Below are 17,649 nucleotides of genomic sequence, written 5' to 3'. Positions count from 1 at the left end.
TGACTTTTGTCCTGGTTTCTTTCTATGATATCAATTATGATTCCTCCAAAAGAGGTTTGTCAGTATAAACACAGGTGAAGGAAAATGCAAAAGCTGGCACCATTACTTCCAACAATACAGACTTAAAGAAAAACAACTTGAAATTGAATCATACTGTGCTTAAGAAGTTTTTACCTAAATGTCAAATATAAGATTAAGAAATTCAGAATAGAGGCTGTGCAATATATATTTTTAAACATGACCTAAGCGAACACATTTTGTCTTACTAGTTCATCTTATGCCCATAGAATTTAGTAATTATCAATTATTTTCCGATGACTGCTTTTGTTTTTTTTACATGCCTTTGACAAATAATATCCAAGATTAACTATTTGCCATACCACAGAAAGAGAAATATGGAGTTCTTTTTATTAGAATATTTTAGTTTAGTCCTACTAAAAACCACAAAGCAAGGTAGAAATAATTTCCATCTTAAAAAATGTACTGTTTTTCTTCTCATTATTTGGTAGCCTTGAAGCAAACTACAAAATTTACATTTAAAAATCTCCCTGATGGCAAGCCATGAGAACAGATCAAAATTCAGTTTCATTTTTAAATACCATTAAAATTCTGACAAAATATATTTTATTTATCAAATGTGAAGCACCCAACCAGAATACACTATTGTAACATTTTGTTTGCTATTGATTTAGCTTTTCAAAGGAATCCATTCCTCGTCTCCCTCACCTCTCCAGGCTTTTTCTAATAAAGTTGGCTTTCTTCCCAGTGTGCATCTTTGTGTTATTTTTTAAATCTGTTTACTCCAAAACTCAATCCACACTTTCAAAAATATTCCAAAATGATTAAACAAACCATGAATTTTCACTAACAATTTAATCAATCTGTAATTACAGATCATACTTTATGTTAAAACATCTAGTTTGTAAGATATGTATTTTTCTCAATTTAACTGCAATCTCACTAACCTACTAAAGCCCTTCACATGAAAAAACAACTCTAAATATTGTTTTATATAAATTTTAAAAGGATGTCCATTTCCAAAAATCTATATTAAAGATGAATATCAAAGAACTCTAACATCAACTTTTTCAAATTATAGCAAATATCTTGGAGGGTTGTGATCACAGTCGTAATACAATTAAATATATACAACAAACAGAATTTCCCCTTTTCATCCAAAATGCTGTGGGAGAGTATTTAATTTAATCTACTGGGCTGATAAAGCTTTTACTTGACGTGCTGTCCTGATTTTAAAAATAGATTAGTCTATTCTTTTATATTTATATTTGCAGGTACACAAACAGTTTAAGTTGATAATGTAAAATTGACTATATTTTTTTAAAAACTTACCATTGTCATTTTTCAGCATCCCATTGCTCAGTTGTTTTAATCTTTTTTGATGTGATTTGCCATTGTAGTGGATTTGCGCTTGAGCTGCCGAATTCAGCTGAATGTTGCAAACATTGCACAAAGTGAAATTGGTATGTTTCTTTTCTCTTTCTGGTTTTTCTTCAAAGTCATCAGGTAAAAATTCAGCCTCACTTTCTCCATCATGTGCACATGTGAAATCTAGGGGTGCAAAGGAATTTATGAACAGGTTGATCGAGACTCCTAGATTCTTTCCTAGTATTGAAGTGGGTAGCAAATAAGCACTGCTCTAGATGATAAGAATTCAAAAATTTCCACTTCCTCCCTTTTTAGTACATCGCTTTCATACCATCTAAAAGTAGATAGCTTCTTTAATGGCATACAAATGAGAAATATTCACTTCGGTTTTTCTACATCAAATAGTGGGTTAAAGTCCTGACAAGGTCTAGCATGCATCATTTCTCTGAATCATTTGACAACAAAAGAGGCACTATAGATTTTCCTGTCTCATAGGTGAAGAAACTGAGGTTTAGGGTAGTTAAGTAACTTGGCTAGGGTCACACAGCAAATAAATAAATGGTGGAATAAGCAGTTTTATTAATCTCCAAATCCCAAATTCTTCATCATCTTGTTTTCTAGCATGTATTAATGTACTAGATATTTCCCTTTTGATTCAACTAAGTAACTTCCTTTTATTTTTCTATTCCTTGCCCATTAAGTAAAGGCACTTACATCTGGTTGGATATATCCTATAAATATAAAAATGATGAAAATTCTCAATACCTAAAATTTTGTATTTTATACCTGGAACACAAAAGAAATTCTGAATACCTAAGATACCTTCATAATTAGGGTATAAAAAGTATAACTTAACTATGGATCACAATATAATATATTATTTTGGGATAAATAAATGCTTTGTATACTCAAATCCAAGAGAAAAGGGCCATTGACAATTCCAGTACCTCTGGCTTTGACATAGTAATAACTAACTACTGCAATATACATTTTACTATTCATTTAGAAATTACTTAAAACAATGTCTCCTTTCTAGAATTTTACTGTGTTTTCACTGCATGGGACTCTGTACAACTCTTATGGTCCAAATTTGGTTTCTCCATTCCAATTTCCAGATTTTTCAAGGATTTATTTTATTGTCATTGAAAATATTGGCAGAGGAAAGCAACAATCATTTTAACATGCATTTATTAATTGCCTACTGTGTGGCAGGCAATATCATAGGTGCTGGAGATAAACTGATAAGCAAAATGAGAATGGTTCCTAACATTATTCAGCTTACTAATAATGATAAGAAGTTCATTAGAAGATGGGCTTTGGCATCATACGAACGAGATAACAAATACCAAAATAATTTTAACAATCAAAATTTACCTACAAAATCAAGGCAAACACCTAGTACTTAAATCTGTTAAAAGATACTGAAGTATCTATGAGATATCACCTCACACCAGTCAGAATGGCTAAAATTAACAAGTCAGGAAATGACAGATGCTGGCAAGGATGTGGAGAAAGGGGCACCCTCCTACACTGTTGGTGGGAATGCAAGCTGGGGTAACCACTCTGGAAAACAGTATGGAGGCTCCTCAAAAAGTTGAAAATAGAGCTGCCTTATGACCCAGCAAATGCACTTGGTATTTATCCTTAAGTTACAAACGTAGTGATCTGAAGGGGCACGTGCACCCAAATGTTTATAGCAGCAATGTCCACAATAGGCAAACTATGGGAAGAACCTAGATGTCCATCAAGAGATGAATGGATAAAGAAGCAGTGGTGTATATATACAATGGAATACTATGCAGCCATCAAAAGAAATAAAATCTTGCCATTTGTAACAACATGGATGGAATTAGAGGGTATTATGCTTAGTGAAATAAGTCAATCAGAGAAAGACAACTATCATATGATCTCCCTGATATGAGGAAGTGGAGATGCAATGTGGGGGGTTTTGGGGGCAGGAAGGGAGGGAGACAAACCATAAGGGACTCTTGATCTCACAAAACAAACTGAGGGTTTCCAGGGGGAGGAGGGGAGGGAGAGGCTGGTGGGGTTATGGACATTGGGGAGGGTATGCTATGGTGAGTGCTGTGAAGTGTATAAACCTGGCGATTCACAGACAACTACCCCTGGGGCTAATAATACATTACATGTTTATAAAAAAATTTTAAAAATTAAAAAAGAAGAATACTGAAGAATCTAAGTATATAATAGAGTAAGTATATAATCCATGCTTTGGGGGGGACCAAGTTATTTAAAATATGCTAACCTCTTTTTAAGAAGGAAACTTCATTTTTCTTACTCAGGTAGCCCCTATTACAAAATATTAAACATATAATTTAAGTGACCATATTGAAAAGAGTATAGATTTTGTGAAATAATCACAAAATTTTTGTTAAAGTAAAATATATATTAAACAGATTTGTTTTTCTTATTTTATCTAAAAAAAGCAATTTAAATATCTGTTCCAGGTTGTATTCAGAATGTTTTAAAACTTTCCTTTTCTAGAGCTGATTTATATTTCTAAACTCTTTCATCTCAAATATCATTTAGTGGAAAAGATTAAGTAAAGGATGGTGCATTTAATCACTGTGATATTGTATAGCCAATAAAACAGATTAGAAAAAATTATAACATAAGAAATTCTTTCTATATAATTAAACAAAAACAAATGTAAATTTACAAATGTTTACAACTATATAAAATACAAATAAAACTTAGAAAAAATGATAGACGCTGATCTTGAATGGTGAGATTACAGTTGGCTTTTTTTCTACATCTTTTCCTCATTTTTCAAAACTTTACATGATGAACACTTACTACATTTATTATTTAAAAAATCAATATATTTGTGGGACACCTGGGTGGCTCAGTGGGTTAAATCCTCTGCCTTTGGCACAGGTCATGATTCCAGGACCCTGGGATCGAGCCCCACATCTGGCTTTCTGCTCAGCAGGAGCCTGCTTCCTCCACTCTCTCTCTCTGCCTACTTGTGATCTCTGTCTGTCAAATAAATAAATATTTTTAAAAAATAAATATATTTGAAATAAATAAGTAAAAAAAGAGAACCTATATCCTACTGAATGAATGGTAGGTTTGTCAGAACTAAGCCAAATTAAGCCAAACTACACAGATAGTCCCAGTACATGAGCTCTTGTGACACATCATTTTTTTTTTAATTTTATTTTTTATAAATATATATTTTTATCCCCAGGGGTACAGGTCTGTGAATCACCAGGTTTACACACTTCACAGCACTCACCAAAGCACATACCCTCCCCAATGTCCATAATCCCACCCCCTTCTCCCAAACCCCCTCCCCCCAGCAACCCTCAGTTTGTTTTGTGGGATTAAGAGTCACTTATGGTTTGTCTCCCTCCCAATTCCATCTTGTTTAATTTATTCTTCTTCTACCCACTTAAGCCCCCATGTTGCATCACCACTTCCTCAAAATGTTGAAAATAGAACTGCCCTATGACCCAGCAATCGCACTATTGGGTATTTACCCTAAAGATACAAACATAGTGATCCAAAGGGGCACGTGCACCCGAATGTTTATAGCAGCAATGTCCACAATAGCCAAACTATGGAAAGAACCTAGATGTCCATCAACAGATGAATGGATCAAGAAGATGTGGTATATATACACAATGGAATACTATGCAGCCATCAAAAGAAGTGACACATCATTTTTAATAAATACATGCCAATGTTTGGAAGGAAACATTTTCTTCCTTGATTCACATATCTACTTTGACCTATAAAATAAGAATGTCTGCCAACAATTTAGTAGGAGAAAATACTGGAAAAGAAATTTTCTACCAAGTCTATGAAATTTATTTGCTTATGCTTGAGGGCTTCCCTGATCACTAAAGAAAGTGAAGACTAGGTCCCCAAAGTCAACAATTAATTTTGCACTGGGAGCAGGGAGAGGCAAGTATAACAACTCTTAAAGGAACTAAAAAGTAAGGTACATTAACCATGTGGCCATGAACATTAGGAAAAAAAGGAAATATTGAATAAATTCTTGACTGGGGTGTGACATTGCAAAACATTTATAGAATTTGCAAGAAAACAGCCATGTTTCAAATGGCACTCTACAAAGTAGGAGAAAAAACTAATTTTATACTCCTAATATCGTAAAACAATCATTTAGCTTCTAGAAGGGAAATTTTGTTCATCTGAGTTTCACTGAGAAAAAAATTCAGTGGTCCTACATAGGTTTTAGGTAACCAGCATGGAACCCAAACTATCTTATCTATTAATTTTTTTCCCATCTAACCTCTATCCCTCAGAACCACTGAAGACACTAAGAAAGTCTATGGCTTTACAAAATAATGTGGATCTAGACTGTATCATGTAATAGGTTTAAGAATGAGCATTGTTCTAGGGATGATTACTGTAAGAATCAGGTATTTGTGTGTGTGTGTGTGTGTGCGTGTGTGTGTGTGTGTGTGTGTTTAAATTTTGTAGACAAAAGTTTAAATTAATCCTATGATCATAGAAATAAAAGGGGGGTACATAAGAGAACTCATCTTTAGTAAGCTATATTAAACCATGTTTCTGAACATAATTGGAGAAAAATAAAAGTGAAAATAATGTTTTTCCTGGGAAGCAACAGGGTTCTTGAAGTTGATTTACAGTACATTGCTCTGACCCACTTGGAAACCTTCTGAAGTAGAAGTTGAAATGTTACTTGAACCAAAGCACCAGCTTTTGGTGTTAAGGTAAGGCTGCCCTGGAAATTCCTGATTGTTTCCTCCCCATACCACCCCCAGGGTAACAGGCCATAACACTGGTGAACCTTAAGTTTGGTGCAATCCCACTTATTAATAATAAAAAGTTGGGGAATAGACAGAAAAGTCAATTAAAAGAGCTCCTAATGACCAAAGCTGGAACAACCAACTAAATGCCATATTATTGGATTATAGTCCAAAGTATAGAATACTTTTTACTTTAAATATAAAATATCAATGAATACATACTGATATTTTTTTTTTAATGGGGAAGAGGATGCAAACCACCCATAAAGAAGTGATCCAAATAGTTTAAATAGATAACCCTTCCTCAAGAAGGATGGAACATAACTCCCCCATCCCTTAAGAGCAAACTATACTTAGTGACCTATTTCTAAATAACAAAGAATGGAAAGAGAAAAAGTAACTCTAGAGTGGAGAAACTTGACAAACACTACCTCATCTATGTAATCAAGGCTAACAGCAGTGATAAATCAGGTTGACAGCATATATCCTTGATATGACATATTGAGAATGGTTTTTCACCTCTACATGTCTTTCTTACAAAAACACATAATCCAAGTCACAGCATGACAAAAACATCAGACAAAAAAATGAAGGACATGCTACAAAATGGGACATGCTACAAAATACCTGTTACTCCTGAAAACTCTCAAGGTCATACGAAACAAAGTTTGAGAAATTATCAAAGCCCAGAGGAGCCAAAGGAAGTATTAAAAGTTACTGAAGTTGAAAAAAAGAGCTACCCTACAACCCAGCAATTGCACTACGGGGTATTTACCCTAAAAATGCAAAAGTAGTGACCCGAAGGGGCAAGTGTAACCAAATGTTTATAGCAGTAATGTCCACAATAGCTATGGAAAGAACCTAGATGTCCGACAACAGATGAATGGATAAAGAAGATGTGGTATACATATACAGTGGAATACTATGCAGCCATCAAAACCCCTGAAATCTTGCCATTTGCAATGATGTGAATGGAACTAGAGGGCATTATGCTTAGCAAAATAAGTCAATCAGAGGACAATTAGCTTATGATCTCACTGATATGAGGATTTGAGAAACAACAGAGAATAAAAGGGGAAGGGAAGGAAAAATGTAACAAGATGAAACCAGAGAGGGAGACAAACCATGAGAGACTCAATCTCAGGAAACAAACTGAGGGTTACTGGAGAAGAGGGGAATGGAAAGGATGGGGTGGTTGGGTGATGGACACTGGGGAAGGTATATGCTATAGTGAGTGTTATGAATTGTGTAAGACTAATAAATCACAGAACTGTACCCAAGAAAGAAATAATACATTATATGTTAATTTAAAAAAAAGTAAATCAAAAGTGGCATCTTGAATGGAGTCCTGAAAGAGTCAGAACACTAGGTTAATAAATAAATAAATAAATAAAATCTAAATAAAGTATGCAATTTCATTAATATTAATGCATTATTATTAGTCCATGGACCATACTAAACTGTCAACAATAGAAGAAACTGAGTGGGTGGGATATATGGGAACCCTACTAACTTGGCAACTTTTCTACACATCTAAAACTATTTTAAAATAAAATGTTTATTTATTTTAGATTGGGAAAAGGTCAGGGACCGTTCTCTCTCTCCTTGAGGCATTCAGCCAGAATATCTTTGGAACTTCTGTATACTGGGAAAGAACCAAGAAAGAAGCTTCTCTTCTTTTTTCATCCCTTGCTCATTTATCTCCAATCAGAAAAAATAAATTGTGTGATTGGGAGGGTGAGGGAAAGGATCACCACCTCATGTGTGGCCCATCATCTTGGCTCTATATTTCAAACTCACTTAAAATGACATTTTCTGGAGAGCCTGACTGGCTCAGCCAGAAGAGCATGTGACTCTTGATCTCTGGCTCGTGAGTCCGAGCCCCATGTTGGCTGTAGAGATTACTTAAACAAAAATAAGACTTTAAAAAAAATTACATTTTCTTCTCTTCTCAGTTCCTTTATGTGAACTTCAAGTGTAAAGATGCACATCCTTGAAAGAAAGCCCAGAATTTTCCAGCTCCCCTGCATATGAATTGCAAATGAAATTCAGATAGGAAAAGGTTGGAAATCCAATATGGCCCATGGTTCCAAGATATTTTCTCAAATTTAATTTGCCTATTAAATAACCGACCAACAAACCCATTAATGAAAAATTTAACACACCTCAACTGAGGCCTTTTGTCTATTTATGATAAATTCCAATCAGGATGAAGACAGCTATTCACACACACACACACCTTATCCAACCAATCTCCATATATTAAAGAATTCACAAACTCCAGTTTTGGTATTTCAACCCTACCAAAACAATCAAAAACCATTAATATAATATTAGAAGCATTTACAGGAGTGTATATTATTTGACAAACCTAATTTAATTGAGTGAAAACTTTTTCTACGATAATTTTAGTGTTTTATTTCAAAGTTAACAAGCCAAGTTCGGTCGATTTGCCCATGGTTGCCCTTTGTTTTGGATCTGCTACCTTATCAAAAGATAATCCTTTAAAATCTTCAAGAATCTTAAGGTTCTACAATATTTTGAAGTGACAGTAGATAACATCTGCCAAAAGGTAGTTTAGAGCATAATAAACCATACATTAAAAGGGGTTTTATAGGGATGCCTGGGTGGCTCAGTGGGTTAAGCCTCTGCCTTTGGCTCAGGTCATGATCCCATGATCCTGGGATCGAGTCCTGCATCGGGCTCTTTGCTCGGCAGGGAGCCTGCTTCTTTCTCTGCGTCTACCTGCTGGTATGCTCTTTCTCTCTCTCTTTCTGACAAATAAATAAATTCTTAAAAAAAAGGGGGGTTTTACAAATGGCCCATAAATTCATATAGTAATAAATGGCATAAGCCTCCCAATGATTATTGTTTTTTCAATGGTTTCTCCTTCCATAGAATTTTTTTAATGAAATAGGGCCTTATACATATAGAACATATTTATCATAGACTGATTTCCATAAAGAGTGGCATAACTAAATAGGAAACACTAAAAATACATTTAGAAACCTTGGTATAACCATGTATGTAGCAGTTGTTTGTCATTAGATGAAAATAAAATAAATATTTGATCTATGGATATGAGAAATGAATAGTTCAAATGGATAACAGCTACCAAGAAAACAGAACTCGTAAGTTCAATTGATAAGCAGCTTTAATTCCTTGAGTTTTGATAGTACTTACACAAGGACAAAAGATGATACATTTCATCTATTTCTTTCAAAGTCAATTTCTTTGAAAAAATAAAAGCAAACATCTAAAAACTGTTCAAATGTAAGACAAAGGTTGTTCTAAAAAATTATCTTTCTGAAAAGAGGAATCTACTGATATTAAGTTCCTTACAGAGTCTATTATAAAGAACTTTCTCAATTATTTTATTAAGAAAAAAAAAGTATTTTTGGGGAGGACATGGAATTCTAGACCATTTCACTTAAAGAGAGATTGTACTTTGTACAATCTGTACAAATACTTATAGAGCTTGTAATTCATTCTTGTATGACTTTATTTGACTGGATCAATAAAAAAGAAAGTAAAAATAAATATAACAAAGATTTAATCATTATTTGTGAGAATATAATCTCATAACTACAACTGTAAGATGTCATTCTGAAGAAACCTTTCAATGTTAATGTTAAAAATCAGAGAAAAATTGTGAACATCTTGAATAGGTATTGATAGAGCAAAATAATACTTGAAAAAATAACACTATACTACTTTTACATGATTGGATCCTGGTTACTTGGAATAAAATTTCCAGAGACAATATTGTAAACAGATTTTAAAAGGACTCATTTAATTTGAAATAACTTAAAAAATAAAACAACCATATGAAAGGTGAGTCTAGTGATGACAAATATTGGTCAATGTTTCAGTGAAGTTGCTTCTTGAAATTAGAATCATAAATGAAATAAAATAAGCAAATATTTTATTTAAGATTTATTCATTTTGGGGGGAGAGAGAGAAAGAGCAAGAGCAGAGGAAGGGGCAGAAGTAGACAATCTTTCGAGCAGTGCCTCTGCTGAGTGAAGAGCCAGAGCTAAAACTGGGCTTCATCCCACAACCTATGGAGATCATGACCTGAGCTGAAACCAGAGAGTTGGACGCATAATTGACTGAGCCACCCAGGTGGCCCAATAAGCAAATATTTTAAAATCTAGTCGTCATTCTTGAAGTTTATGGAAGAAATTTAACCATTCTTTTCTCTTCTTGGTAGAAAATATGAGGGGTTGAGTTTTATTCAACACTTCCCTAAATTAGGATTTACATCGCATAAATTATATCTACATCTATGTAGATAAATATAGATATTCCAGATATGCTGCAAGAAATAATGTGAACTATTTCAGCAGTCAATTTTCCTCTGTTTACAAAACTAATGTAGAAAGAAATCATATTTTACTATAATGGTCAAATACTAAATATATCAATTTTATGCATAATACATTAATTACATTTATAGCATTTCACCTTTGAGAAAATTATAGATCACAATATTCTTGTACATTTCAATTTTAAAACTGTAAATAGTCTGTAATTATATAATTACTTTAAAGTACCAACATAAGAACAATTTTGCATTGATCTCCTTCCCCACTAGAGTGCAGTATGAATTTAAAATTAAAACTACAGTATCTGGAGATTCCTATAACACTGGGCATAAAAATAGCATTACTCTAATTCTGTAAATATATAACACATACAGTCATATTCATATACACAATATTAAGCTTTTGTGGCATGTATATATATAGTACATCTAATTAATTCCATGTAAATTCACCAAAATTTCGCCAAAAAAATGAGACCTTAAAAATAAAATGGAAAAATGTCATAGAAAAGCAGACACTCTAAATCAATCTAATCATCATGCTACTGTAGTTATCTATTAATGAGCAGCCACTGTTTTATATACTTTTCTGATTTAAATATCACTGTGGAACTTTAAAAATTAGGACATTTTAATTAGTATTATTCTTACTTTTATGATAGGAAAATGATATTATAGAAAATTACATAAGACAAGTCAAGGTTAATAGATTATTATTTCAATAACAGTCTATTACATCATGGCATTAAACCAAATTTGTCAGTCTCAATAAGATTATGGCTTTCACAAGGTGAGGAGGGAGAGCTTACTAAATATTCAAGGATTCACATACAAAATTCAACTGGGAATGTAAGGATGATATACAGAATGCAACTTTTAAATATATTCTTTTTCCTTTCTTAGGCAGTGGGCTTTCAGAATTGTAAACTCAGAATTTCCAGTGTGAGGCCTCAGATAAAGAAAATCCTACCTTACTCTTCAAGTAACTCCTCATGAAATCATGGCTAAAATGTCTTTGAGACCAAGCAAGAGCTCATAGTCTAATCTCAAAAATAAAAACAAAGGCAAGTCTTAACTTTTTAATAAAAGACATTCTATTAAAACCAATTATTCAGACAAATCTTCAATGTCAATGTTATTAATGTCATCTCTTAAAGTTTCAAAATCCTATGGAAAAAACTTCCTAATGACTTAATATATTTTTTATAAATAAGGCACAGATATTTCCCCATATTCTGGCCTTTTAAAATTATTTATTTATTCATTCATTTATTTATCTATCTATCTATCTATCTATCTATTTATTTATTTAATTTTAGGACTCTCTTTTGAAATCAGTCATGACTGCAGCTCCCTGGCAAAATCTGACCCCCTGGATTTAAGCCAGTATCCCCACCACGCTACCAAGTTGTTGAAGGCCTGATTATAAGCCATGTTCCTGAGTTTTCAAGCTATATAATTTTTTGATGCTATTTTAAATATTAGCCCTGTTCCCTTGAAAATGCACCAAATATCTTTGTACTTTCATCTGTATCCTATTTTGCATCTAAAACAGCTTATATAAAACTCAAGAATGGTTTGCCCCAGAAAAACTTGTGAAGATCTAAATTAGAGATAGATTGCTTTGGCTTATATCTGCTGAAAAGTTCTGTGAGGGAAGGAACCAGGAACCCAGAAGATCAGTGAGAAGTGATCTGACAAACATTTAAAGCACCCCCTCTATGTGCAGCACCCTTTTAGGCATTTGAAGATATTAGCACATCCAAAAAACGAATACCCTAGTCTTCTGTGGAGTTTGACAATAGAGTGAAAATGTAGGTTATATTAACTTGAGGATGACTTGATGATTGCTTACAAGTCAAGAAAGACTAAAACTGGTATTTATTGCAATTAAGATTTAGCTTTGCAAATTCAGCAGTTGGGTGCTTGAGTTATTTATTTATTTCAAGAAACAGCTATGCCTTTATCTTATTCATAATATTTAAAGTCCCAGGGTTTTTTCTTTTCTTTTTTCTTGAACTTTATCTTCTTAAGACATATTTTGATATTTGTGTGATTTCAGTTGTTGTCTATGTCTGTTTTGTTTTTTTTAAATAATATGGACTTTCTCATGATATTATGCATGCAGTTTTATCATAACCATTCTTATGAATGACATAACTACTTTTAGTTCAATATTTCCATTCAGACACTCAGTCCTGGTATCAAAGGATGAGAAAAGATACTACTTATAATTCAGAATATCTTCAGACTACATAAAAATATTTTCTCATATCAAGCAGACATGCTCTAAGATAGTCTACATCATAGAAGACAGACATCTGCATAGTCCAACCCCCAGAGTGTAGGCAGAACCCATAACTTGCTTCCACCAATAGAATATGGTAGAGATAGTGGGATGTATGTAATTATGCAAATATGATTATGTTACACGAGATGAGACTGTGATATACCCAGCAGGTGAAGAGAGACTTTCTTTCCCTTGCTAACTTTGAAAAAGCAAGCTCCAAGTTACAAGCTTCTCTATGGATGGGTCCACTTGGCAAGGAGTGTAGGGTAGTCTCTGACCAACAATCAGGAAGAAACTGAGGCCATCATAACCAGCTGAATGGTACCAACAAAATGAGTGAGGATCAGACTTTAGATTAGAGCAAAGCCCCAGCTTAAATCTTGGTAAACAAGTTCTCGAAACCTAAAGGAATTAAAAGGTCTGCCCCTACTTCTTTTAATCAGCTTTCTTATTCAGTATTTCATGCAGCCATTAGCCCTGTGCTCTCGGATGATATGTTTTCTTTAGAGCTGTTTTGCTCCAAAACTCTTAAGCCCACACAATGTAATTGGTATGTCACTAAGTAATTTGATTCTGAGTAAGAGTATTTTAACTAGCCAATCAGAGAACTTTTTTTTTTTTTTTTAAAGATGCTATTTATTTGATAGAGAGAGATCACAAGTAGGCAGAGAGGCAGGCAGAGAGAGAAGGGGAAGCAGGCTCCCCACTGTGCAGAGAGCCCGATGCGGGGCTCGATCCCAGGACCCTGAGACCATGACCTGGGCTGAAGGCAGAGGCTTTAACCCACTGAGCCACCCAGGTGCCCCCAATCAGAGAACTTTTATGCTTTGCCTTTCTCTTTTTGATCATCAGCTGCAAGCTGACAGAGGACCCAGAGAACCCAGCTCAACAATGTCTGAATTCTTGATGCTCAGAAGCTATGAGATTATAAATCTGTGCTATTTTTAAGCCCCTCAGTTCACTACGATATTGTGTAACAACAATAGATAACTAATATTAACTAATATCAACTAATTCTTCTATATCTTATCAGTAAATTTAGGAATGAACCCAAATTTCCAAGAAAATATATTTGTTTAGAAAAAGTCAACAACTTACCAGAGCTTTTTCAAAAAGGTTTAAGTCATTTCTGCCTTAAATACTTCCATTTAACACATATCTGCTGTCTCTGAGCTCCACACACATAAAGCATATTCAAGTAAAACAAATAGAAAAATAATTTCCCCCATGAAGACCTAAATCACCTGATATATATAGAGATAGATATCTATCTCTCTCTATATATATATATATCTCCATGGCAGACATCACTAATTAACTATGACATTCTTCCCTTCTGAGCCTGGATTTTGTTTCACACACTTAACACATTAATGTAGGGATTCACAAATTGTTTGGATTTGCCAAGTAAGATGAAATTGTATTTGCTATATGAACTACATTGACTAAGATATCACTGTCAAGTTTGACTAATAAATTGATTAAAAAATAAGACAAAATTTTTTAAATTCTAATAAGATAAAACTATGTAGTAGTCATTTTTCATATTTAACATATTTTTTTTCTATTATCAGGATGATAGGCTTGAAGATCATTAATTAAATTTGTAGACCTCAATAATTCTAACCCAGTAAAAATAATCCAAGTTTTAAATGACTTTGTTAAATTATAGCAGTTATTATAATTAAAAAGTATGCAGTATGGTAAATTTAAGATAGAAAATAACTATATATGTAAACAGTAGGCTTTTCTGTGAAGAAGTTTTTAATAAAGATTTCATTATACTCATGTTTCTCAAATGAATTATATTCAGATTTAAGCTCCAAATAGAGACATGATAGATGAGAATATGGGTCTAAGAAGAGATGTAAAAGACCATTAAATGTTAGACAGTGAATTCATAAATTTAAATTATAACAAATTAGGTTTCTTACACCTAAAAAAAGATTAAGGAGAACCTTAATAATGGTATTAAAATATATAAAGGAATAGTATTAAATTGAAGGTGGTTTTCATTTCTCTTAATGAAAGAATAATACTACATGACTTTAAACTATAACATGAATAATTTAGGCTACATACAGTACTATCATTAACATACTTCTTTGGCTGGGTGTTTTTCTTTTCTTTTTGTTTTCTAATAGACTTTTATCCATCTAGGGTAGTTAAAATTAAATCCTTTTAAAGATAAAAAATGGATTCTGCTCTTTTCAAATGCTCTGATCTCCAGGGAATGAAAAATTTCACTAACAAAGGTTCTTCAAGAAATGAAGTTTCTTATAAAAGTATATATATATCCCACCATTAATACATATTTCTTCATTAAAAAAATTCTTAATAAGCAGGGCACCTGGATGGCTCAATCAGTTAAGCATTTGCCTTTAACTCAGGTCCTGATCCTGACGTCCTGGAATCAAATCCTTGGACTGGCTCCCCACTCAGAAGGGAGTCTTCTTCCCCCTCTCCCTCTAACCCTCCCCAAACTCGTGCTCTCTCTCTCTCTCCTAATATACTAAATAAATAAAATCTGAAAAAAATATTAGTAGGAAAATAAATTATAATCACCCCTTTGAATGTTGCTTTTTAATTGAAATGGAATTAAGCAGAATATTGGGTCTCAGAACAATTAGTGATTTTTTTCATTTTGCCCCTTGAGTATTTTTCCTTAATTCAATTTTCAACAATATACATACTTCATGTTTTTGTTATTTTACTCTTATAATCTAGAAAAAAAATTAATTAAAAAAAGAAAGTTCTAATATTTATTTAAGTTAAGATTTATTAAGAGACAGGGGATACAAAACCACGAGTTTCAGTATTTTAATACCTGGATTTTACTTACATATCAATTCTAATTCTCTGGTGAACCCAAAGATTACTTTAACAAGTTCTGAACATGAATTCATAGTATAAAGATCAAGGCTTATTGAAGTGTACTTATCCTAACATTTTTCAGGTGTGTGGTCTCTAGAAAATCCTTCACCCCTCTGGCTCTGTTTCCACATTTGTAAAATGAAAGAGGTGGACCAATGAATGATCTGTTGCCTTCTAAGGTTACAAAACGTAGCCCAGTTTGGGAAAGTGGTATTTTACACCCATACTCATGTTTCCATTATTGACCACACTGCAACATTGTGCTTTGTCTTTAGAATAAATTTTTTAATCTGGTATTTGTTTGTACTTCAAGAGTTGATAAATGATGTTCACATATATGTTCTCAATTAATTTTCCTCTAATTGTGCCAGATCTCAAATCTTGAGCAATGTGTGTTGTATATTAATTAATATACTACTGCTTTTAATTAATTAACTGTTAGGACTACTGCTTTTGCTTTTGCGCAGCATAGGAAACCATCAACAAAACAAAAAGACAACCTACTAAACGGGGGAAGATGTGCAAATCACATATCCAATAAGGAATAAATATCCAAATAGAATAAGGATCTCATTCAATTTAGCAATAAAAAACAAACACTCTGATTAAAATTTGGGCACAAGACCAGAATAGACATTTTCTCCAAAAACATACAGATGGCCAAGAAATACATGAAAATATGTTCAACATCACTCATCATCAGGAAAATGCAAATCAAAACTTCAATGAGATATCACCTCACACCTGCTAAAATAGCTAAAATCATAAAGAAAAGAAATATGTGTTGGTGAGGATGTGGCAGAAAAGGAACCCTCATGCACAGTTTGTTGGTGGGAATGTATTGGTACATCCACTCCAGAAAACAGTTTGGAGTTTCATCAAAAAATTGAAAAAAAGGAAATACCATATGATCCAATAATTCCACTATTGGGTACTTGCTGGAAAAAAAGAAAATACTAACTAAAAAAGATAGCCAAAACATGGAAGCACCCTAAGCATTTGCAATAAATGAATGGATAAGGAAAATGTAATATATATACACAATGGAATATTACACAGCCATAAAAGATAAGATTGTGCCATTTGGGACAACCTGGACAGACGTAAAGATAGTATGCTAAGTGACATAAGTCAGATTAACAGAACCTAATACCATATGATTTCACTTGTATGTAAAGCCAAAAAAATAAATGAATACACAAACAAAAAGCAGAATCAGAACTAATGATATAAGGACCAAAGTGGTGGTTGCCAGAGGGGTAGAAGCAAGGGAGGGAGGGATGGACAAAATGGGTGAAGGGAAGTTGGAAATACAGGCTTCCACTTACGGTATGAATAATCATGGAAATAAAAGGTACAGCGTAGGGAATATAGTCAGTGATATTTTAATAACATTGTATGGTGACAGATGATCACTACACGTGGGGTGAGCACAGCATAATGTATAAATCTATCAAGTCACTATGCTGTATATCAGAAGCTGATGTAACACTGTGTGTCAATTATACTCAAATTTTTAATTAAAAAAAAAAGACTATTGCTTTTTACTGATACCTCTAAGAATTATACTACTCAAGCAAAATCTTGATAGCCCGAGAGTCAAGAATGGGCAAGTGCATCAGATTGCCAAGAAGTCCCTTAACACTCAAGGTTTTATAGATTTGTCACACCATATACCTCTGATTTTTAGATTTATGGTAGTGCTATGTGGCTATTAAATAGAAAAAAGCAAATTTTTAAATCCTATCTTTTGTGTTATATTTAAATTAAAATGTGTTAAATAAAGATGACTTTCCTTTCAGAAATGCTGAAGGCAGCATATATGTTGCTGTACATTGAACATTATTTATTATCAACTTCATTTCATTATAAATATAATTTACTGGGGCACCTGGGTGGCTCAGAGGGTTAAAGTGTCTGCCTTCTGCTCAGGTCATGATCCCACAGTCCTGGGATTGAGTCCCGCATCGGGCTCTCTGCTTGGCAGGGAGCCTGCTTCCTCCTCTCTCTCT

General features: G+C 33.4%; 1 protein-coding gene across 1 annotated transcript in view; it reads right to left on the bottom strand.

Moving 5' to 3' along the window:
• Positions 1-17,649, bottom strand: part of ZNF385D (zinc finger protein 385D) — a 936,273-nt gene that overhangs the window by 694,504 nt on the left and 224,120 nt on the right. Inside the window, exon 2 of the mRNA XM_059162500.1 lies at positions 1,351-1,569. Within this exon, the coding sequence (XP_059018483.1) occupies positions 1,351-1,569 (219 nt within the window). The remainder of the gene's footprint in view (positions 1-1,350; positions 1,570-17,649) is intronic.

Source organism: Mustela lutreola, chromosome 2, assembly GCF_030435805.1.
Source record: "Mustela lutreola isolate mMusLut2 chromosome 2, mMusLut2.pri, whole genome shotgun sequence".
Taxonomy (NCBI): domain Eukaryota; kingdom Metazoa; phylum Chordata; class Mammalia; order Carnivora; family Mustelidae; genus Mustela; species Mustela lutreola.
This window is presented reverse-complemented; position numbering and strand designations above follow the sequence as displayed.